This window comes from Calonectris borealis, chromosome 6, assembly GCF_964195595.1.
Source record: "Calonectris borealis chromosome 6, bCalBor7.hap1.2, whole genome shotgun sequence".
NCBI lineage: Eukaryota > Metazoa > Chordata > Aves > Procellariiformes > Procellariidae > Calonectris > Calonectris borealis.
The window spans coordinates 18,728,647-18,752,336 of record NC_134317.1 but is presented as its reverse complement, the minus strand read 5'-3'; the positions used below and the strand labels follow the sequence as shown (position 1 = coordinate 18,752,336).

General features: G+C 51.1%; 2 protein-coding genes across 2 annotated transcripts in view; one reads left to right on the top strand and one right to left on the bottom strand.

Annotated features, from left to right (window-relative positions):
- The window catches only part of SLC4A3 (solute carrier family 4 member 3), a 34,448-nt gene extending 26,261 nt beyond the window's left edge, over positions 1-8,187 (bottom strand). Inside the window, exons 1-3 of the mRNA XM_075153066.1 lie at positions 8,106-8,187; positions 2,743-2,883; positions 1,375-1,531 (exon numbers count right to left, since the gene is read on the bottom strand). Of these exons, the coding sequence (XP_075009167.1) occupies positions 1,375-1,531; positions 2,743-2,796 (211 nt within the window). The 5' untranslated portion in view covers positions 2,797-2,883; positions 8,106-8,187. The remainder of the gene's footprint in view (positions 1-1,374; positions 1,532-2,742; positions 2,884-8,105) is intronic.
- A 232-nt stretch (positions 8,188-8,419) lies between these two features.
- The window catches only part of STK11IP (serine/threonine kinase 11 interacting protein), a 19,767-nt gene continuing 4,496 nt past the window's right edge, over positions 8,420-23,690 (top strand). Inside the window, exons 1-18 of the mRNA XM_075153053.1 lie at positions 8,420-8,633; positions 8,736-8,938; positions 11,001-11,075; positions 11,385-11,480; positions 12,420-12,527; positions 12,735-12,806; positions 13,800-13,929; positions 14,101-14,204; positions 14,841-14,930; positions 15,979-16,020; positions 16,528-16,695; positions 17,001-17,082; positions 17,191-17,556; positions 17,738-17,928; positions 18,881-18,991; positions 19,782-19,977; positions 21,470-21,964; positions 23,452-23,567. Of these exons, the coding sequence (XP_075009154.1) occupies positions 8,420-8,633; positions 8,736-8,938; positions 11,001-11,075; positions 11,385-11,480; positions 12,420-12,527; positions 12,735-12,806; positions 13,800-13,929; positions 14,101-14,204; positions 14,841-14,930; positions 15,979-16,020; positions 16,528-16,695; positions 17,001-17,082; positions 17,191-17,556; positions 17,738-17,928; positions 18,881-18,991; positions 19,782-19,977; positions 21,470-21,964; positions 23,452-23,567 (2,859 nt within the window). The remainder of the gene's footprint in view (positions 8,634-8,735; positions 8,939-11,000; positions 11,076-11,384; positions 11,481-12,419; positions 12,528-12,734; positions 12,807-13,799; positions 13,930-14,100; positions 14,205-14,840; positions 14,931-15,978; positions 16,021-16,527; positions 16,696-17,000; positions 17,083-17,190; positions 17,557-17,737; positions 17,929-18,880; positions 18,992-19,781; positions 19,978-21,469; positions 21,965-23,451; positions 23,568-23,690) is intronic.

Below are 23,690 nucleotides of genomic sequence, written 5' to 3'. Positions count from 1 at the left end.
ATCTTCCAGCTTTGTGAATACGAACTGCATAAAACTTCTGATAACCAGGGTTGACGTAGTCCTAGGTAACAGGGATACATCAGGAGCTCAGAGGAAAATAAACTTGATTCTGACAAAGAAAGGAGGACTCTCCTACTGAGAAGAAAAAAAACCGAAACAGTACAAATCTCTAGTCAAATTTTCAAAGAAGCGTCTGCCATGCATGCTCAAGCAGATCGTCCGTGTCCTCCAAGCCAACCCACACACCTGTGCACACAGGCAGAGCTTCTGAGCAGGTAAGTCCTACCAGCACAGGACAGGTATTCAACCCACAGCAAAGCTAGGAGCACCTTGCAGCCATGTGCGCGAGTGACTGTGTGCGCAGGTGGAAAGTGTTACCTGAATGGAGCCTCTGTAGAGAAATGACACAAGCAGAAAGGAGCAGCTGGGGTGCACTACAGTAATAGACTTTTACCAGAAAACTTTTACAACAGCCATTGGAAATGAGTGGCCAAGCAGAAAACAACTCGGAACATAATGTTCCCGAGGTTGTATCCCATCAAAGCTGAACGGGAAAATAAGCAGTATCTGACTGTGGAGAGCCAGAGAGTGGGAAACTCTCCCAACCATTGCTACTCATCTGCCACACAAGCAGGCTGCTGGCCAGGGACCTCTTCTTCCTGCCTTTCACTGCTGTTACTACAAGCTAACGCAACCCACCTACACCAGGCAATAGCTTATGGCCACTCTTGCGGGTACGCTCTCATTCTACAAACTCAGTTTGGGCAGACTGGTTGCCTTCATCATGGAAGGGCAGTTAGAGGAATAAATATGCTGATCAGAGGAGTTCAGGTGAGATAGCTACAGCACTTTAAATTCACATTTTTATTTTGCAGTCCTTTCTTTGAGCAGATAAGCCTGACGGTTTTGTGGTTGCTATTTAGAAATACACAGGCATGTCTGACTGGAGCCATCTGCTTTCAGACTGGGGAGGACAGCCTGGCTTCTGGCCATATTTGGATGTTTCTCTTCAGCCATATGGAAGAAAAATAGTTTCAAACTGGAAATTTCAACGTGGGGGAAGTGGCTGCAGAGGTCCCTAATGCTGGGTGAGGAGGTGAGCGAACAGCCCGGGCTGAGCTATGCTGCTGCGTGGGCTGGCAGTAGCTACGCCTGTGGGGATGGGGAAAACAGGGAACAGACTGGGAAGAGGCTGTGGGCACTGGTGCTCAACTGGGTGTACGTAGCACTTTGGGAACACTCTGAAGGGCAGAAGCAAATTGCAGGCTAACACTGTCTGCAGGGTCCTGGCACAAGGCTGCAGAGCACGTGGGGCTGAGCGAGGAGGGTTGGCGGCGAGGGTGGAAGTGGGTACAATGGTTCAAACCTACGTACATTCAAAATCTCTCTCACTGTAGCTGCGTCTTTGCTTCTCCAGATTGCTTGATGCTGATTTGCTTATCAGGTCCCCAAATCTCTCGATTGACAAGGTCTTATCCAAGTCCTCATCGTCCTCGGCACCAGGAGAGGCTTTCTCTGCGCGATCTCTGCCCTGCACAGAAATCGCCAGACAAGAATCAAACACTGCAGACCTCTACAACCCTCTGGATCCTCCTGCCCTGCAAACGGTGCTGGGCTTGCTGAGGAGCAGCAGGCTCCACACGACAGGGCTGGGGCATAGTTTCTCACTTAGAGGCACAACTCCGCTCAACACCAAGAGCCAGAACAGATCAGCAAGCCTCCAAGCCGCACTCTGCAGAGACACCTTCGTGGTCCTCCACACCTCCCCTGAGTGGCAGGTATCAAGGGACTATGTCAGTGCCTGTCTTTCCTACCAGCGGAGATGTGTAGCTTTTGTTTAGCTGGAATTTCTCTCTCCTCACATCTAACTGCTGTCCTTTGGCCTTCCCTTTGCCCAGTCTGTCATTCCTCCCTTTCTTAGACCTCCTCCATATTTCCCTCTGAGAAACAGCATTCCTGTTCTGGTGACCACCCTGTGCCTTCCCGCCGCCCCTCCACACTCCTATGGGACCCCGTTCCCCTTGGCACGCCTTCTTCAGGCTTTTCTGCCTGTTCTCCTCCTGTTTCAGGCTGTGGGCGCTTCTCTGCCTTTTGCTGGTGGAGACGCTCCGAGAAGAGCATCACCAGGTGACTCCTCTCCTTTCTGCCTCCCGAGCAGTTGCAGCTGGTAAAATTTTCCGTCAATATAGCCGAAATGCCAGTGCGGAGCTGTTGTGGACTCCCGTGTTTCCATGGAAACAAGAGGAGGCCCAACTGTGACAAATCTGTCTGTGCTGGGCGGAAAGAGGGAGCAAGGCGGCGTTAGCAGAGTTGTACCTCTCCCCGCACCCCCCAGCTGTTCCCAGCTGTGCCCTGGGAGTGGCTTTGTATCTGTGGGCGAGACTGCTTCTCCTCTCACTTTAGCATGGGTGTCCCAAGCCCAGCCTAAATGGGGAGAGTCTAATTGCAAGCTGCCCAGCTCCTCCTGCCGCTTGCCTACCCCACCCAACAGCATGTGAAGGCACAGAGCCCCCACAGAGCAACCTCTGGCCTTCTCTGGCCCACAGCTTGCTGTCTGCACGGAGAGTGGATGTGGGCTCGTGGGCAGCCTTGGGCCACCCTTTGTGCAGACCTGTCCCCAGGGATCGGAGGCTGTGTCTCCTACTGCAGCAGGCTGCCAGGACGCAGGTCCCGCACTCAGCCTGGCAGGAGCGCGGTCCCCAGGGAAGAGACGGCCCCGCTGCTGCTGGATTCCCACCTCACCTGCTGCAGGTCGATGAAGACATCTCCTACGGGAGGGGACTCTCCAGCTGCCATTTTGGTTCAGGACCTAAGGGCCTGGGCAAAATATCAACCCTTCTCTTTCACCGGCAGGCACCCAGCAAACCTGGAGAGTGGCATAACCTGTGGAGAGAGGGCAGGACAAGGGAATGTCGTGGGAGACTGCTGGCCACTGCCCTCAACCCCCCTGGCTCCTAACCCAGAGAGGTCACCTCACCAGCCCTCGGGCAACCTCCCCGGCATCACTAGGACAGGGCTGTCCCCGGCACGCTGCAGCGAGGGGGCGAGAATGGCCCAGCCCACGCTGCTTTGTGCACCGTCTCCAGCAGTTCAAAGGCAGGTGGGACCCTGTCCTCCTCCGAACGACCTGCTGCTCGGAGGGTGCAGGGGCTGACCGAGACAGCGGCTATGCGTAGCTCCTGCACACGGGCTCTGCGAGAGAAGGAAAGGTTCCCTGCTCAGCCACCTCTCCACCAGGATATCTGTGCAAAGCCGGGGCGTGACTGACGGCCGGGGAAGGATAAAGTTGGAGAGATCGGGTGCTGGGAGGGCATGCCAGGAGCAGGCAGCAGAGTGGTCCTGTGCCACCTAGCTTTAATTGGGCAGATCCCAAAATGGCCAGGAGGAACCTCAGAGAGATCTATGCAGGTCAAAGAGACGGCACAAGGACAAACAGTTCAGCGTTCAAACACCAAACACAAAACAACACATGTTACAGGGAAAGAGGCCAACCTTCAGACTGCAGATCTGTGCCCTGCACCGGCGTGGCTGAGGGACGCAGAAGACCCCATGGGCAGCCCAAGGGAGCGCTCCGCTCAATATGCCACTGCAAGTGAAGGCAATGAGGTGCCGTGGTTCACAAGGAGTGGGATGGAGACTAACGCAGAAACAGCTGTAGTCATATAATTTACAGCAACAGTGCAGGCTGAGCTCAGCATAGGCTGCACCCCGGGAAGAGCTGGAGATGGCAGAGACTGGTACTGGGAAGATACCGACCTCCAAAAACTCATCTGAACTCATACGGAGAAGGAGAGAAGATGTAAGCACATGCACAGTGCTTTGGGCACAGGGATAATCAAAGTGTTCTCATCTCACAGCACAAGAAAAGTGACATTCGTTAAAACTACAAAGGTAGAATACAAATGAATTCAAAACTGGCAAAAGAAAACATTTTTTTCAGTGATGTCATCGAGGAGGAAAAAACTGCAAAGTCAGGAGACAGCTTGGCCATCTCTCTGGGTAACAAGTTGTCGTATTTATGACAAAGAAAATTAAAAGAAGTTAAACCCATCTTTCAGAACAAGCTATTCTTTAGCTATGAAAGCTTTGGAAGAAGTATTATAGGTTATATCCCAGTGATCTGCTGAGGGGTTTCTTACTATCTCATCTGAAGTACTTAGTAGGGCCACTGCTCAAGACAGGCCACTAAAACAGACAGTCTAAAGGTGACACCAGTAAGGCCACTTCATCATCCCTCCTTCTATCTTTGAAGATCTCCAGAAGGTGCTACTACAGTCTCTGTGTACTCTGCCTACCTGAAGGCACACATTTAGCTTATTCAAACAAAAAATCCCAGGGCCATCTGTAAGGCAAGTTTTTGAGGAGCTAATCTGACCACTGATGAAGCGTGCTCCCTTGGTCCACCCGCCTAATTATCAGGAACAAGGCAAAACTTAATGGAAGAAACCCCTCAAACACACCTCATTGAACTCTTCAGTAATTGAATCCCTTGATGAGACCTGAACAGCCCGAGAGAAACATGCTGCCAAAAAACGTCTAAAAAGCAAATGCAGAGTCCGGGCCGTAAGGAACAGGACAGAAAAGAATGAAAATACCCAATCCACTCTGTAGATGTTAAGTTGTAATGTTCAGCTTCACACCCTGTTTTCCAATAAAGATAGAGCAAAAGGGTTCCGAGAGACAAAGCAGAAAAAAGGAGAAAGGTCTGGAAATCATCTGTAAGCAGAGACTGAGCTGCTTTTTAGCCGGAGACATGATAGAGAAAAGGGTAATACACGGCTTTTATTTCCTTTCGCATTTAACTTGAGAACAGGGTATCATTCCATGAAAGCAAACAGCAGCACATTTGAAACTGAAGGCAGGGAACGCTTTATTCCAGCGGGAAGAGCTGGCGGGGGAACCTGGCTCTCCAGTCCTGCAGGGCCATGGCATCACGACTGTTAAAGAAAGGATTGGGTATTTGTAAGGAACGTAACATCCACAGCTACAGACTGCCTGCAAAGATGTGTTGCAAGCACTACTACTTCAGGGAGTAAAATGACGCCAGGGCTTTGGTCGGCAGCTTCTGTAGCGACAGAATCCCCAAAAACTAGCAAAATGGTAAAGGTAATATAACAAAAAAAAAGCTAATGTCAGCTCCACCTCTGTGCCACTAATATGCCTTGTGGGGCCTCCAAAGGAAACTGCAAACTATCAGCAACGTTGTGAAACAATGTGCTTTGTTTCAGGTCAAGCTCAGGTTTGCCTAGAGCTAGGCAGAGGCTCGCAGGGGCATTCGTGCTTGGGGCGGGAGGAACCCACGGCCGGGGGAACTGCTGGATGCAACGAACTCTGCTGGCTCCGGCTTTGCAAGATGTTACGCTGAGTTTAAAACTACAGCCTGACTACCTAAACAAAGTTAAAAGGGAGGGGAAATCCAGCACTTAATCTTTCTTTACCCACTGAAGCAGCGTATTCTGAAATGTGCTGAAAATATGTCACTCTAATGACGCGGCTGGAAAAAGCGAGACAGTCGTACCAGCAGTAAAGTCAGAGAGCCCTCAGGACTTGCTTTGAAATTTCAGAGGGCCCGCGAGGTGCTCATGGGGTTTCCATCAATCCCCCGCTCATCCCCCCGTGCAAGCAGGACGCGATGGTGGGTGCCCCGAGCCGGCGGGGCCCGGGGGCAGAGCTGCCGGAGGGGCCCCCTGCTTTGCGGCCGAGAGAGGGACGAGGGTGGGGGGCGCTTTCTCCGATCCTAACCCCACCGGCTCTCCTGCCTTCTCGAGAAGGGAGAGCCCATGGCCTGGGAGCACTGGTGCTCCCTTTTGGTGCGTTAATTGATGTCTGGCCACTAGAGGCCACTTGCCCCTTACTCCGTGCAACCTGGTGCAACCTCTCGGAGGAAGGCTGGATGGACACCTACTCGGATCTGGCCTGGCTTTTCTATTACCCACAACAGACGGACTTCAGAGAAGAGCAACAAAAAATTGCCAGTAGGCCAGAGGGATTGATTTATAAGGAAAGGTTAGGAGCTAAATTTGTCTAGCGCAATATGGGATGACTAAGATGGGGAGGGGACAAGCCAGCAGTCTGGAAAGATCTCAAGGGTGTAAAACACGACTAAAGATTATTTTTTTTCAGGCGGCCCTGCACAAAGAGACTTAGAAATGGATTAAAATTTAAAAGAGAAATGTAAAATGAATATCAGGACGAATTCCGCTAATGAGCATCACGCTGAAGTACCCAGCCTGCTGGCATCACTGCCTGGGCTGCCATAAGAAGAACACAAGACAAAAGGGGAAAGAAAAAAAAATCCCGTAAAGAAAACTGAATGAGTGATACCTTCATCCTACTGTATCTCCTGGTTGTCAGGAGTACGTGATTCAGCATTCCGGCTAGAAGTAATTTTCAGTAATAGAAGCGTCATGCCAGCAGGCCAGATTCGAAGGGAGGCCAGAAAAATCCACAGCCTGCTGACCTGTGCGCGCTCACACCTCCCTGATCTTGCCGCAAGCGCATCAGTAAACAGAGCTGGCTCACCTAAATCACCGTACCTCGTACCGACCATCTAGGCTAAATGCATGCTGAAGGAAAGCGAGCAGGCATGCCCCTGCGATGCTGGCAGCTACGGCATCTCCCACATGTTGCTAACGGGGACTCCAGCGGGGCTTCCCCCGACCCCCAAAGGCTGCTTCACAGTGCCAGCGCAGGAGCTTTCCTGTTTTGCTGAGAAAAACGCATCTGGCACGTCTTCAAGGGGCAGAGGCGAGCAGTTCACGCTGCCCCTTTGCCATAAAGATGAGCCGGGAGGGCTACAGCAGGCTGCCCCAGCTCTGTGGGCAAGGGGCTGCATGGAGACAGCCATCAGGCCCACATCCATCTCCTCAGCTCTTCCCTAATCTCCTGGCCATCGGGCTGAAAATAATTTAGCCGTGGAGTGTCTAGACAAGGAGTGGATGTTAAGATAGGGATAAAGCCACAGGGGCAAAGCTGGTTTGGGGATAGAGGAGGAAAAGAGACTCTGGCTGATAGACACAGACGGGAACAGCTCAAAAAGGAGAAGGATTAGAGGCCTGGGAAGATTTTCCTGGAGAACATACTGATGTCCTTGGAGGAGAGGAGCAGGAGGGGTGCCGCTGTGTACGCCGAAGCATTCGGATGCTGCTGTGGCAGTCACAGCCTCAAAGCCGAATGAAGGGGAGTGGGCTGCGCAGCCCCTACTTCTCCCCTGCCGCGGCGGCGGAACAGGGACGCACACACCAGAATGAAAAGGCAACACGTAAGACAGGAAACACACAAAGTTTTTGGGTTTAACCTGTGGATCTCTCTGCCACATGGCTACGCTGAAACTAAGAACACAGAAGTATTTTATAAGGCTTAAATGTTTCAATGAACCCTATAACCTATTGAACTAGCCTAGATAAACCGCCATAGCCATTCACTTCTGAAGCACCTGCTCTGGTCCCTGACTCTCCCTTCACAGAGGCACCAGACGGGACGGAGCTCGCACGGCCGACAGACACGTACACGAACACACGGGAACAAAACCCACTCCGGAACAAAGTACCAGCACCAGACAGCGACGAGGAGACACCCCTGCACTGGACATACAGACGGCTCAGACAGACACACGTACAGCCGGGGGAGTGAAGGGACGCAGGCAGGCACTGGGGATGCACTGCACCACGTACTGTGCCGTGCCGTGCCGTGCAACCCGCACGGTGCGCTGCACGGGACCGCACCACGCTGCACACCACGCCGTGCAGCATCCAGCACCGGGCACTGAGCCGTGCCCGGCTCTGTGCGGCTGCTGTGCCATGCACCGTGCCCCATGCCATGCACCGCCCTGCACCATGCCATGCCATGCAGCATGCAGCGCCCTGCACCGTACCATGCATGGTGCAGCACCCTGTGCCGTGCCGTGCCGTGCCGTGCCGCGCCGTGCCACGCACCGAGCAGTGACCTACACGGGGCCGGGGCAGGGCGGCCAGGCGGGCTGCCCGGGCTCTGCGGGGCAGCGGTGCCCGCCACGCGTGTCCGCGTGGCCCGTGGGCTGCTGCAGCCGGGGCAGCGGAGCGGCAGCACCAGGACCCGCCCCCCCTCAGCCCCCGCCCGGCCCGTACCTCGCACCGCCGGAGAAGGAGAGCCGCCCGCCGCCGCGCCGCGCCCCGGCCCCGCCACCGCGCTCCGCCCGACACGTGCCGCGCCGCGCCGGCGGCGGGCGGCGCTGCGGCCCCGGCCTCCCGCAGGGCGCGGCGCGGGCCCGCCGCCCCGCTTCGTGCCGCCCGCCGCCCCTCCCGGGCCGCCCCCGCTTACCGGTGGGGCTGCGGGGCGGCGGCGCGGGGCGCTCCCCCGGCGGCGCGGGGCGGTGGCGGCGGGGCGGGGGCCGGGGGGCGCGGGCCCCGCCGGGAGGGAGGGGGACGCTGGGGCGGGCTCCATGGCAACCGGATGTAAGCGGCGGCGCTCTAGCCGCGGCGGCCGCCTCGTTGGTGCGGCGGAAGGGCGCGTCTCTGTGGTAACGCGGAAGTGCCAGGGGCCGCCGGCGGCGCGGGACGAGCCGGGCCGGGCCGTGGCCACCTCGGCCTCCCCCCCGCAGATGGCGGCGGCGGAGACGCTGGTGCGCGGCCTTGCGCGGCTGCTGCAGGACGCGGGTGAGTGGCGGGCCCCGCTGGACTGGGCTGGGCCGGGGTGCAAGGCTCCGGTGTGGGGGCAGCAGCGCTCACGGCGCGGCCCGTCCTTCCCCTTCCCTGCAGGGGACCTCGTCCTGGACGGCTCCAGCACGCTGACGCTGCTCACCCCCACCCTGCAGCACCTCACGCAGGTCTTCGAGCAGCATCTGGGCTCCCGCAACCAAAACCGGGGCTTCGTGGCCCTGCCCTCGCACCCCGCCGAGACCGCCGCCATCCTCCAGGCGCAGTTCCTCTTCGACGTCCTGCAGAAGACTCACTCCCTGAAGGTCCGTACCTACTGTGGCCGGGGGTGTGAGGGGCCAGTGGAGGCGACAGGCAGAGCTGCCTGCTTCAGAGTGGCCTCCTTTGGTGCCCATTGACCCCGTCTTACGTGCGTGCTACGTGGGTCAGATAGCTCTCGCAGGGCTGTTACATGGAGTCGTCGTTCAGCATGACAATGTGTAGCTACTTCATCTAGGATCAGACATGCAACTCAGCGGAAAGTTTTTCAGAGTTAAAAACAGGGGCAGCAGGGGTTAATTATGTTCTGACCTTGGTAAGGTGTTGACATTGTTAGGAAAACGATTATTTCCTGAAATGCTTGAGCAATTCAGGCAGTATCTGGCAGCTGAGCACAGCTGAGGGATGATTGATCTGCACGAGGCAGCAGAGCCCAGGTATTTGAGCAGAGCAGTTAGATGTTGTATACACCCGCTGCTCTGAGACATTCTGCTTATTATTTCCGAGTTTTATGCTCCTGCCTGGGCAGCGGTTCTGGTTGATCTGTTTCACTGCATGAAACGTTGCTAGTAACGTGTCCTCGTTAAATTTGAAGAAGGCTGTAATAAAGATAAAAGTACGGAGCTAGGGATTCTTCAGAGGGCTTTTTGAAAGGTGGCATGTGTTATGAGGCTGCACATGATTATCCTTGGCACTGGGGCACTCCTAGGAGGCTAGTAGGGGTGAAATGGGCCTGAAAAGGGAAGGGGAATTAGCAGCTCTTCTTGGGTTCCACAGTGGTGCTCAGTGGTGGTGCTCAGTTGTGGCTGAGCATTATGGCCTGCGATGTCTTTAAAAGTGTTTTCTGTATGAGACAGATTGGAGAGATTATCTGAATGTTGTTGGGAGGGTTTTGTGGCAGTGTGCTGAGGGTGGAGACTGGAGTGGAGATACACGGGTCCCCTGGCGGGGGGGACGCTGCGGTCAGGAGGATGTTGTGGTGAGTGCTTGTGTTAACCAAAAAAAGGGCTCTTTCTGTAACAGGACTGTAAAGAAGGGGAAGCTACCCATTGTGGTGTGGTAACTAATTTGCTTGGAGAAACTAATAATTTGTATCAGCCTGATCAGATTCTTAAGATAGTGGAGGGAGAGGAGACAGTCAGGACACAGAGCAAGGATGGCATCTGAAATAAACTTTGCTAAAACTGATTATCAGAGCTTCCCAGTGCAAGCTTCCCCTACAAATGGTCCTGCTCAACATGCTGCATTAGTGCTGGCAGGCAGTGGGCAGTGATTCATCACTGCCAGGGCTTTAACTGTGGAAGCGGTAGTGGTGACGAGGCCTTGAGATGTCTGTTCTGCACCTGATGAGTCACTTCTGCGTGACCGTGGATGTAGCTGGCAGAGATGGTCTCTCCAGTTGTTCTCTGGTGTCTGCAGTGGAAGTGTTAACTACTTCATTACTCACTTTGTCTGAAATACTGTTTATGTACTGTCCGTAGAAAGCATAAGAAGCTGGATTTAATAAGCTGCTTTGTGGTACATGAACACAGCCTAACTACCCTGTGGTGAAAGAGCCTGTGGCTGCACTACAGAATGCAAAGAGGAGGTTTGCAGGTACCTCAGTCTAACGCTGACAGTGTCTTGGAGACCAACTCTGTTTTCCACTGTATCTGCTTGTGATTTGCCTTATTTGGCCTGTTCTAGTAAAATGCACATGCACACCTCCCACCAGTGTGCTAGTTCAGCTCAGTTGCTCGATAAAACATAGCTCCAGCAGTTAGATTTGTCTGTATTTAGTAGGTTTGTTAGTGGTGGCTGAGGAGGAATCCAGCTGTGGGATCTCCCTGTGGTTCTGAAAGTGGTGAAGCACGTGAGCAGGGGAGAAGAAAAGGAGCTCTATGGTCTGGCAGACCGTGGTCTTGTGCTACCTAATATGCTTTTCTCTTTGACCTCTGTTGAACTATGGGGCCACGAGACAGTGCCGATACCAGCATCGGGGGAGAGCTTGTTAGTGAAGGCCCGAGCTGGAGGGGGGGCCTGTTCAAGGTGCTGCAGTCAGTGCATTGGGAGGGCAGCACTGCAGCACAAATCGAGCTTGACATGAGACTTCTTTTCTGATTTCTCTAGCTCGTTCATGTTCCAAACTGTGTTTTGCAATCTGCTGTGAAGATCTTCCCTTTCAAGTCCCTCCGGCATCTGGAAGTAAGTACAGGAGGCAGAACTGGCTTTGAGTCTTGCTGTTTGGCTTTTCTTGACTTAGTTTTGTGGTTGCAGAATGCCTCTACTCCTAAAAACTGGGTAGGCTTTTGTGGCTTCCCTAGAAGGTTGTCTAAACTCCTGCAACACTTGCTTGGGCTGAAGCTTGGATATGAGCAAAGGCTGGAGCGTTAGGGAGGGAGGCTTCAGCAGGGAAATGGGAGATCCCTTGCAGAGATGGGCCTGGGATGGCAGCTGCTCTTACACTGTAATATTTTGATGTATGTTGTCCTTACTTTCTCATCACTGCTGCAGTTGAGGTCTGTCCCTCCACACTGCCTCCGGGGACTGCGATTTGTCTATTCTCAGCTGGAATCTCTAACCTGTTGCAAATGTATCAGTACACTGGAGGTGAGTGTCTCTACACAGCTCGTGGGGAAAATTGCAGGAGAAGGGCTATCTTGATCCTACAGCCCTTCACACAGGGAAGATGTAGGAGACAGTGTTAACTGTCTTATCAATCCATGTTGTATACGTATCCCTTCCCCATTCTGGGGTCTTACTCCTGACTCAAACAACGTTGAAGTATTCCCTGGTTGAATACATGTGTGTTCTGTAGTCTCCTTTTTAGCTGCTTGAGAATTTCTGGCTCCGGCCAGTATTTGTATCAGCTAGGTCTGACTGTTCTGTGTTTCTGGCTGTTTCCACGCTCAAAAGCCTGCAGCTGATCGAGGTTTATTTCATTGTACCTCAGCAGACTTAAATTAGAGCTGATTGTCGGAGGGAATGCTGTGCCCCAGTGTCTTTTCTGCACTGGTGCCCAGCAGGTTTCCGAGAAGGCAAGCTCCAGCCGCGGAGAACTAAGTAGCGTGGGCTGTGCTAGCCGTGGGGCTCTGGGCTTCTGTCTGTGGCACAGAAGTCCTTGGGGAACAGGGGCTGCTGGTAGGCAGTGCTTTGAGAGCTTCTTTTGTCTGCCAGAGCACAAGTTGTTTGGCCAGGGCGTGTGTATCTTACTTCTGCTTTGATGGAGGTCTGAAAAAGGTTTTGTTAGCATGAATCTTTATGCTTAGTGTCCAGAGCCTACGAATTGTAACATGTTAGGTTAACTATTGCCACTTGAGCGTAGGAAGCAAAAGCATCTCCCCTTCTTTCTAAATATCTAGCCGTGGAATTCCCACCACCTCCAAATACTTGAATTAGTGACATAAAAGTCATTGCCATTCTAGGCAAGTTAGGGTCTGTAAAGCACAATATGCCAGCCTTTTTCTAGACTAGCTGTTCTCCTGTGTTCATCTGCTGTTACTGTAACAGCTAGTACTCACCAAGGAATGGCTCCTCACTTCTTCCTAGGAAATTATTTCAGCATGTGGTGGAGATCTGAGCTGTGCTCTCCCGTGGTTGGAATTGCAGACTGTGAACTTCAGCTATAACTCGATCACTGCCTTGGATGACTCACTGGTGAGTGGGGCATCCTTCCTGCGTGACTGAGGGGAAGAGAGGGAATGATCACAGCCAAGAACTGGGCGCTCCTTTACTGATGCTGCTAGGTCTGCGTGGGAGGCAGTGGGCAGTGTTAATTTTAATAGGCTCTCCCAGCAGGACAGGGTTTCCATGCTGCAGTGGAGACATTTGTAGGATCTGATCTAGTATCTTTTTGTCCTTCAGCAATTACTGAATGCTTTGAGAGTCTTGGATTTGAGTCACAACAAGATCCAGGATTGTGAGCACTATTTAACAGTGAGTATCTTGGGCTGAGCACCGGAGTTTCCTTGTATGGAGAGGACACTGCTAAAGTGCTGTAATCATTGACCATGTACCTGCTAGGTGAAGTATAATAAAAGAAATTGGAGACGTGGCCCAGCAGGCATGTGATTTAGAGCTAGTGCTTGCAGCCTTGAAACTGTTGTCCTGTTTCAAGGACAACAGCCCCTGTGCAGCCCCTGTGCCACTGAGGCAGAGAAGGCAGTGTTCCTCATCCGCTCTAAGACGGGAAAGTTAGCTGTATGTATCACTTGGCACTCCAGTGTGGCCGAGTGATAAATACAGCGATACATACAGTGTATGCTGTAACGTACAGTCGCACGTGCAGTGTGCACTCCATTGTGGCCAAGACTTGCTGTAATCTGTGCAGCAGGTGGGAATTGTGTAGCCAGGCATGGGGCTGTAGAGACTTGCTCTTCTGTTTGTTCAGCATTTCCTTCTCGGTCTCAGAAATCTCCTCTGAGTTACTTTAGAAAGGTAGTAGTCCATCACAGTGGCGTGTGCGTCTCTGGGGAATGGCAATGAAATCCATGCTCTGCTGGGCTAGATCTGCTTCTTTTCAGAGAAGCTATGAAACAGCTTTTCATGGAGTTGGTGGGGCTCACAATGTATCATTCACCATCATCTTTGCAAAGGTAAGAAAGGGCTTCTTTTGGTAGTTCAGTCCTTTTGCTGAGGCGGGGGGTCCAGTCCCTTCCTGTGCTCCATTGAAGTTGACGAGGAAGGAGAAAGCTACTTCTAGCAAATTTTGTAAAGCAGGTAGATCATGCTGAGTGCTCCTAGACAAACCACTCCAAATGTGAACTTCCAAGTCTTGCTGCAGAAATAGTCTTAAGAAACTCATTTGTTGGTTGACCTTGGTGGGATGGAAAAAATGGTAGGGGCTAGTGCCGTGCCCTGTCTTGGGTTCAGGGTCAGGCTTTGAGCTAAGGTCCCAATTGATCCGGTGCTGCTCTTCTCTCTGAACAGACTCTTACAGAACTAGAGTACCTCAATCTGGCTTATAACTTCCTGTCCAAAGTGCCAAACCTTGGCATCTTCAGCCGATCCAAGCTGGTGACTCTGATCCTGCGCAACAATGAGCTTGACAGCATTAATGGTGAGCCCACAAGGGAGGAGCATTTCTGAGTTTGAGGCCTTTCTCTCTTCCTGGAGGAGGAACAGAACTTGAAATCTTGGGCACAGCTATTTTTACTAGGGTTCAATTTTGGGTGGGAGGTTCCTAAGTTATATCTTCAAGTGTGCTGATGGCTTCTTGCTTTGTTTGCAGGGGTTGAACAGCTAGTGAATCTGCAGCACCTGGATGTGGCCTATAACCTGCTGCTGGAACATGCCCAGTTGGCACCATTGTCCACTCTGCACTATGTAAAAAAAGTAAGCAGAAAGCCTGATGGGTTGGTAGATTAGAGATGTCGTGGTCAGGGGGTGCAAGGTGGAGACTGGTAAGAAGAGAGTTTTGAAAGATCAATTCAGCTCTTGAGCATTTAATTTTAATGCGGGAAGCTGATGGGGGAGTCTTGGAGAGACACCTGTATTTCAGCCTTCATTTTCAGTGACCCCTGCTCAAGCTAACCTTTTTCCATATATTCGTCCCCACCTCCTTGCTCCCCCTTTCCGATTTTAACACCATCAGGTTCAATAAAGATACTCCCCTGATCCTGTTGTGGATTTGTGTGTTCAGAGAAGTCTGAAGGAGGATAATGCAGTCACTATAGTGCTTACGAAGGAAGATAGCCTGCAAAGGACTGTTCTCTCAACGCTTCTCAAAGTCAGTACTGAAAAAGCTCCTAATGATTTAGGGGCATGAGTAGGAAGTACTTTAATTTCCTTCTCTATTTGTTGAACAAATTTCAGGAAGCATTGTAAAAGCTTAGTCCTCTCCTGGCTTGATCACTGTTCCACTGCAAGGATATTTCCTGAGGCAGAGAGAAAGCATGGAGCCTGCAGGCAGATTAGGTCGGGGTATAGAATATTGCTTCTAATAACAATTTCTCTGTGTCCCCCACCCAGCTGCATTTAGAGGGAAACCCATTATGGTTCCATCAAAACCATCGATCTGCAACCCTTGTACATCTGTCTCCCAGGGCAGCCTCCTCCAATGTGAGTATTAGCCAAGTGCCTTCTGCCCCTGCAGTTGAAGGCGTAGGGTGTTCTGACACTCAGGGGCAAATGAGGAGAAAGAATTTCATAAATCTGAAAATTTATTCCAGTGGTGTAACAGTGGTGATTATTTTGTGGGTTTTTTTTTTCAGGTAGAGTAGTTTATCCTTAAATTTTTATGTGGTGTGCTGGCCAGGGCAGACAGAGTTGAATACTGATCTCAGGTTTGCAAGACCTTAGATCTTAATATGTCTTCACTGTCTACTTCATCAGTTTTGCTCACTGACAGTCCCAAAACTTTACTCTGTTCCTGCTAGATAGTGACTATGTAGCTGGACTTTGCAAAGAAGGAACTCACCTTGGCCCACCTTGCCTAATTACATACTCCTTTGGCCACCTCTTTCTTTCTCCCCATCACTCTGCTCTCAGCTAGGTGTCATCACTGTTTCCCTTGCACTCTGGTGCTTAGGTCAGTTCTTGGTAATCTGATTTTAAATAAAGAAGCCAGCAAAGACCGCGTTCTGGCAATTTAGCAAAGTAAACTTGCTTGCTAAGGGTCAGAGGTGTTCCAGAGCTGGTCTGCCCTTCATGCTAGTGGCAAATGACTGGATTCATTGTCTTCAAACTGCATCTTGGAACAAGCTTTCACTGAGCTCAAGTTACTGGAAGCTAGGTAGACTCAGGCTAGAAGTAGGGTACAAGCTTGGAAGTGAAAGTGAGTACCTCTCAAGAGAATTCTTGAGTTGTTGCACAATAATCTATTGTATCTCTTCCGCGAACTGTCTTGGATACGTTTCTGGAAGTCGTAAAGTCTGTAAACAGGAAAACCACAATGGTCCCTTCTGGCCTTATATGCTATTAGGTCAGGTAGCTACAACTAAAGGAGTGATGGGTAGGCAGGAACAGGGTTGTTTCTGTTAGACTTTGCAGTTTCGTGCCAGGGATCCCAACCCTAGGGTGACCTGAAGGGGAATAGGAGTCAGCAGATGATGTCCTGAGTATGTGCCAGCCAAATGGAATCTGACTGCAAATGGGTCTCTAATTACAGTTCCTCTTGGATGGGGAGCCACTCTCTTCCTCGGACCTAATGGTAAGTACAATTGCTGTAAACTGATCTTTCTGGCTTTGGGAGTGGGAACTCTGACAGGGTTTTGCATTGTCTTGTGTCCCATTAAATCTATGTGGGCTTCCTTGACTCTTTGACACAGTTCGTTTTGGCTCAGTCCGTGCTGATTCCTAGTAATTGTTGGGACTGGCCAGTGTAACTTATTCTGTCATATGTAGCCTTGCAGAACTTGGAGCCTTGCCTGTTTCCTCTTCAGGTTCTATCTGGTACTTGACACTTGAATTACATGTCAGCAAAACAAGCAGTTATCAGTTTCCCATCTGCTGTTTTTAAGAAAGGCAGAGATTGAGTTAAATCGGAGTGATCGTGATAAGCAATCCAGTCAACCAGGCAGGATCTGTTGTCACCACTTCAACTGAGACGGTGAAAGTTTGGGGTGAGGGACAGGGAAGTTGTCAGCCCGAGTTGTGGCATGGTTACCTTGTCTCCCCTTTGCACTCAGCAGGCAGCGTTCTTTTCTTTTGGCTTTAGCACCTTCCAAGACTTGTGCAAAGTGTGTCACAGTCCATCCACACTTCTACCTCAGAGAAGACCGCACTGGACCGCAGTGCTCTGGACAGTTCCTGTGCTGCAGACTTCAGTGACAGTCAGTCCCCAGCAGAGATCGTGGCTGTCAGGCTGCCTCGGAAGAAAAGCAAGGTCTGGGACTGAGATAGCTTCTTAACCACGTAGCTGTCATGGTGGCTGAAGGGGCTGCCTCGACGTTAAAAGCCTCGTGTGGTGGGATGTGGTCTTGTACTGACTGTGTGGTAGTGAAGCTCTACACTGCTGTGTGTTAGGAAGGGGCTGGGCTTAATGTCAGTCTTGATATACTGTGACAAATGTTTCACGGTGTGCTTCTGCACTGTAACAGCTATGAACCCTTCAGCTTGGCAGAGCCCCTCATCAGATGCTGTTTTGGTTGTTCTGGTGCCTCCCAACTATTCTTATCCTGTTTGTTCCAGGGAAAAGTCAAAGTGCGCAGAGCGAGCATTTCGGAGCCCAGTGACACAGAACACGAGCCCCAGGCTTTACCTCTCTCCGCTGGTGAGGCTTGTCTTCTTCCTCAGTAACACAGCAGCTGAGCTGTCCATAGTCAGAGGAGTGCACTGGCGTGGTGACTGTTTTCATGCTTCCCTAGTTTTCTCTCTGCAGGCCTGGTCCTACAGCACCAGAAGGAGATGAAGCGCTTGGACAGCTTCAGAGATCGCTTTGGTGTTGACTGGCTGCAGTACAAGAGACACCTGGAGGAGCGTGACCAAGTACCTGTCATTTGCCGTAGCCATTCTGCAGATGAGATCGCAGGCAGACCTGCTGCAATGGACTTGCAGAGTGAGAGCTCTGACCCAGAGCAAGGAAAACCCCAAGTATCCCAGAAACAACCCTCTCCTCCTTTGGATGATCCTGAGAAGGAGGAAGAGCCTGAAGTACAGCTGGATGAGCCTGTGGAAGGAGAACAGAGAGGAGAAGAGGAAGCAGATGAGCTAATGCTGGAGGAGGAAGAAGAGGAGAAGCCAGAAGGTAAACAGGTCCTTTCACTGCTGTGTTTGAGGGCTTGGGTGACGATAGAATAGATGGATCGAATGTGATATCCCTGAAGCTTTATCATGCTGCCCAGTATTGTGGGAATTCTAAGGACTTGGGCCAAGCAGGCCTGAAGGCCTGCTGTGTGTGCTGACCTGCACTGTGTCTTGTTCGGCAGTGGACCTCTGCCAGCCAGTGCTGGTGAGCCAAATAGAAGATGAAGGGGATCCAGAGCCAGACTGGATCTTCCTGCGAGTCACAGCTAGGCATGTGATGGAGGTGGAACTGAAGGCTGCCAGAGTCCTCCACAAGCTGGAGCTGAAATGCCTGCAGAAGGTGGAGACCTCCGAAATGAACTGGAAGAGGATGGTGAGTTATGCCTCTGTGTGATCCTTTGGCATCTTACTCCCCGTGTGGGCCAGCGTTCTGGCTTTGGGCTTCTGTCAGAGTACCCTGAAGGTCTTTTCCTAGCTCCTGCAAAGCCTGATTGCTTGAGCATCTCTTCCATCCAATGCATGTGTATCTAACAGCATCTGCATTGCTTAGAGTATCTGTGATAATGCAGCAGAAGCCAGCACCAATTCTGTTCCAAAACTGGAGTTAAAAGACAATGGCTGGACTTGTTCCAGTGTGCAGGAATGAGAGACTTCTCAAGAGGAGTCTAAATGAAATGGGGACCTGCTTCCCATCCATTCCTTCTGGGATATCACTCTGGCCTTGGAGGACTGTTTGTGGATTGCACTTTTCCTTAGACAGTGCAGCACTGAGCCTAGTGTGATGTTTAGAAAGCTACTGGTAGCTCAGTGGGCAGTTTTCCATCCGCTCTAAGTGCATGCTTTAGCACTACTAGCCCTATTTTGTTTTTGTGGTTCTTTAGAAAGGGAGTTTGGAAATCTCTTTTTCCTCGTGGTAGGATTTTAGCATTCAGTGTGTGCATGGACATGTTCACAGGCTTCTCTAATACTGTTTTCCCCAAAAGCTCCAACTCATTTTATTTCCTGCCCTTGTACCTCTTGAATGTTTGTGGCTTGATATTCTTCTGAAATACCTTCATGAAAAGGTGTTTTGTTTGAAATGCTTTGTTCTTGGCCTTGAAACTTACTGTTGTTCTCAGCACTCATGAGCTTTATTTTTATTTATTTACGTATTTATTTATGCCCATTTTACCAGACTCCCAAATGCTATCAGCTATGGAGTGCTACTCAAGGGTTAATAAATTAAGTGCTTGTATGGCCATGTTTCAGCCAGTTGCAAACAAATGTAGTCTGTATACTGGATGCTGCACCCTCTTTCTAGAACCGGTGTTTTCTGTCTCCTGCAGGACCTGGAGCGAGTTTTCCCTGTCCTCACATTGCACTTCAGCTACATTCGCAAGGACCGGCAGAAGCGCAAATACGTGGTGCTCGACGACTGCCCGGAGCAGTGTCTACAGGTAGGGGAGGCTAGAGGGGGAAGCCTGGGTAGGGGGGCAGTGTTACTGGAAGACACTGAATTCTTCCAGCCAGCACAGGGCCCCTGTTCTCAGAGCACATGTGCATCTGCTGCCCTGTGGCAGCCCATGTCTGGCTTGTAAGCTCAGGATTTCTCCTGCTGCACAGGAGGGCCCTGTGAGCATGGCCATGGGCAGTGGAGCTCCTGGAGCACAAAGGGTGCTCTCAAGGAGAAAGCTTTGCAGTTTTCTCCCTCTTGGGGAGAAAACTTAGTAGTCAAGTTAGTGATCCTTGCTTGTTGTGCACATGCAACATAATGTTTCTTGGGTGCTGAGTGATGCACCAGCCTGTACTTAGCCCTCTGGACAGTGAGAGTGTTAGTGCGATGGCAGCTCTGATCTGCACAGCTGCTGTAGGACTCCAGTCTCAAATCCAAGTATTTTTCTTGAGGTACTGTTAAGTACATTTAAACAAGTTGTTACAGAGAAGGCACAAATAGATGGGACCTTTGAGATCATAGTTCCAGGGAGAGCCTGTCAATATGTAGACACAAGGCACAGACCTGCAAAAACAAGTTCTCTTGGTCTTCTGCAGTGAAGCTCCGTGCCCTTGGCAAGTCTTGCACAGACTGGCTGTTTTACTCTGTTAGCTGGGAAATGGCCCTGCACCCCTTGCACTCTGAAATGCCGTAGAAAGGCATGTGAGGAGACTTGCTAATGTCACAGGCTTGCTTTTATTAGGATGGTTATAGCTGCCTGCTTAGCACTCTTTTCCCTGTGCTGCTACTTTCAGTGTGTCCTTGAAGTGGTGTCCCCAGCTGTTGAGGAGAATCGGCGAAATCAGGACCAGGAGAAGGGATCCACGAAGCTCCAGTGCCTGAAATGCAAGCAGGAGTTTTCACAGTCCCTGGCTCCCTGGCATCAAGGTTCCTATCCTTCAGAGGTTGGAGACACCAAAATCCTGGAGACCCTAGTCATCTCAAATCAAGGTAGGATGTAGTGCCTGGAAAAAGGATGCTTGCTAATGCCCAGGCAGACTGGCAGAACAGCAACTGCGGTGCAGAGCATGGAATGTATAGGAGAGGGTGATGCCTCGGCTGTCCTGGAATTAAAACCTGTTGTGGGATGTACTCTCACTTGGCCCACTTGGACTGGGAAGAGCTTGCCTTGTTCACTAGCAGGAATAAGCCACTGTTTTAAGGTTAAGCAAACAGCACCCCTGTTGTGAGTGGCCTGGGGTCTGGGAGAACATAGGGGTGCTAGTAATTGCAGATGGTCCACAGAAGTCTGAAGTCTGGGAGAGACCTTAAAGGTCATGTAGTCTCTCGTCTTGTTGAAACCGTGGTCAGTTCTGCCACAGATTATTTTGTTCTAAAGGGCTTTTGCTAACGGAGGAGTATTTGAAGTAAAACTTTGGCTGTTAGACATCAGAAAAACAACCAGAACCCTAACCTAAGTCTCCCTGGCTGTGATCCTAAGCCTACTCTTGCTTCCCTTATGGGGAATGATTAGTCCTTTCTTTGTACTTGTGGGCCATTGTTCTCCCCCCGTGACTAGTCCTGTCTTCTGTCCTCTAGACTAAATAAGCTCAACTCCCTAGATAATTTGCTTGTCAGTCATATCTCATACAATGCAGTTATTCTTGCTGGTCTCCTTTGTACTCTTTCCCATTTGTCCACATTTTTCTTTGAGTTTCTGAAACTAGATGTAGTATTTTGGCTGAAACATGGCTAGTGCTGAATAGGCATCTTCTGATTGCTGAGTTTTTCAAAGCTCAGTTTATATTTGGAGTGGGGAGTGCCCAGCCTTAGCTCGGAAGATGCTGCTCGTTTGATGAAGTATCCTGGGATTGAAGTACTGCAGTGAGGGCAGAAGTGCTGTCCTGGCTGCAGCACTTCCCTCCACCCCGGGACACTTTCTTGCCACCTGGCCAAGGTAGAGGAAGTCCCAAGATCCAGCTGGGAGTCTGCTGTGGTGTGCGGGAAGGGAGCATCAGGAATTGGAGTCAGGAGGGATGAGGACAGCTGGAGAAGGGACATGGCATGCCTGTGGTTTGGCTGGCTGGAGGATAAACCAAGCTGGGGATGGAGGTGGCTAAGGAAGGTTGGATTGACTGGTGATAAGCTTGAGCTTCAAAGGCTATGTGAACACTTGTGGACATGAAGTGGAGGAAAGTCATGAGCCAAAGCCCTGATGTAGATTCAGTTGCAACTACAGCACACACTGGTGATCCTAAATTTGAACAGAGCTATTTCAGGTGGCTGCTGGCACTGATCCAGAATTTCATGTTGATTTGAGAGAGGAGGTGAGTAGGAGATGATTCTGAAGAGAGTTGCTCAACAAGCTGCTCAAGTTGGACTATAACTATTGTCTGCTTTGAAAGGGATGGTTTCTGGTTTGCGGAGGAAAAAAAAAAAAGTAAAATTTTTTTGGGGGAGAGCTGTTCTGCTTTTTCTTTATCCCTGACAAAATCTTCCACAGATACTGCAGCAGCTGGTGAGCCCATAGCCTGTCCCAGTTGTTCCAGTGACCATGTGGTCATCCTGCCTTCAGAGGTGTGCTCCAGCACACCTTTGCCACCTGGCCCTGATAGCACGAGTGAGGACCTGTCAGACTCTGTCCTGGAGGGAGGCAGCCAGCAGGAGGGCCCAGAGGAAGCACCTGCCCTGGCCAGTGAGAGTGGGAAGTTCTACATCGGCGGGGAGGACAGCTCGGAGATGGATACCAGCAACAGCACCAGGACCCCGGAGCTGAGTGGCGAGCATGACGGCACCCTCCATTCCAGCTCCCGCAGTTCAGATGGGGGCTGCGGGAGGAAGGAGCTGAGCACGAAGAGCCAGTACTTGTCCCTCAGCCACACAGACACCAATGGGGGCAGCTTGATGGGGAGCTACCGTTACAGTGTTTCTCGCGGGCCCACTCCTTCCCAGCTCTCTTTGAACTCCGAGTCTGAGGAAACATGGAATCTCAGTCCCTGTGAGTATGTAGGAGCTGTGCAGGATTTAGAGGTGTGCACAGCTTGGTGTTGGGCTTTATCACTTTATCACCCGCTTGCAGGGTGCGCTGCCTCCTGTTTAATGGGGAAGGGGGGTCATCAAGCACGAGCAGCAGTGACCATGGTTCTTGTGAGCGGAGTTTTTCATTCCCCTCTGTTCAATCCTCATGCCTGAAGGTAGGGAGAACTCGGCTGCTAATCCCTGACATTGCTCAGACTCTGAATAATAGGGTCTTGTTCTGGGAGCTGCACTGCTCAGTTATGGACACACTGGGTTCCTGTGGCACCAGTGAGCTGCCAGGTGGAGCATTACCTTTGGAGAATAGTATGCACAATTTCTCTGTCTTTATTCTCTGACTTACGTGCAGTGTGAGGCTGGTGTGTTTGTTGGAGGCTCTGGTTAGTGGATCTACAGTTACTTGTGCTTTCCCCAGTGGTCTTTGTGAGCTTCAGATGACAAAGCCTGTCCAAAAGAAGGGACTGTGTGCTGGCTATGTGAGGGCTATTGTGCAAGATAGCAGTTACTAGGAGGTCCACAAATGCTTTTTGTGAAGGGCCTTGGATTTCTGGTGTAGCAGACTGCCTTTGCTTGGGCATCAGCTTGTGATTTACAGAATAACTGAAGTTGGAAAGGAGCTATGGAGGTTATCTGGTCCAGCCCACCAAGTGACTCCACTGCAACTGCAGTCTAGTCCTGATTTTCCATCAGCTTCTTGATCTATAGAGATGTCCCCTAGCCTTTCAAGACTGCTGTGCCTCTGAAGAGGATTTGGTGTAGGAACAATGTTTAGGACTGCCTTGTTCAGTCTTGTACACTTGAAGTGTAAGAAATAAAGCAGTCTCTTGTTTTGGGTCAAATCACAAGGTCCCAATTTAAACTGAGCACATGAAAAAGTTCCTGTTGAGGAGAAGTTGATTAGTGTTTCTGGTGAGAACAGGCTCCACTGGGAAGTGTGTACTCTCGGGCAGTATCATGGCTGTTGTATAAATTATTTGGTCGTACAATTGTATGAGAAACCTAATTATGTTCTTAAGCAGTTTTATTGGTGTCTTCCTCAGTCCCCTTTAGCCTTACTACAGTCGAAGTCAGAGTTTAAAAAGTTGACCTGAGCTGACATCTGCTGAAATGAGAAATGTCTTTCTGTCTTTGTGATAAAGAATGCCCTCCTGCCAAATCTGGCAGCAAAGCAGTGTCCTCCTGTGACTAAGCTGAGCATAAGCTGAAGATGGGTTAGACCAAAGCTTTGTGTATCTGAAAAAGCAAGTGTGAGAGTGATGGAGTCCCCTCATGTCTCCACATTGAGACCTGTGGCCTGGAAAGCCCTGGCTTTGGCCCTTTTTCCTGAGGAGAGACTTGATGGAAGCAGGTGTGCAGAGGGGGTGACACTGCTGCCCTGGTGCCAGTCTGCATGCGTGGGCAGCATCTGGTCGGGGGCAGAGTGTCAGTCCTACCCTTTGCTCTCCTCAGCTGTAAACGGCACCCTGAACACGAGGGACTTCCGTTCTGTGGATCACCGCCTGAAGCTGTACCTGGATATGGAGGTTTTTGAGGAGAATGCTGAGGAGTTCCAGTGCTTCCTCAAGGTGAGCTCCTGCAGCACCACTCCTACAGCTCCTTGGCTATCCTTCTAGCCACCCTGCAAGTTCCGCTCTGGGATGGCATCCCAGAGACTGTGAGGTGTGAAGGCAGCTGAAGTGTGTTTGAGT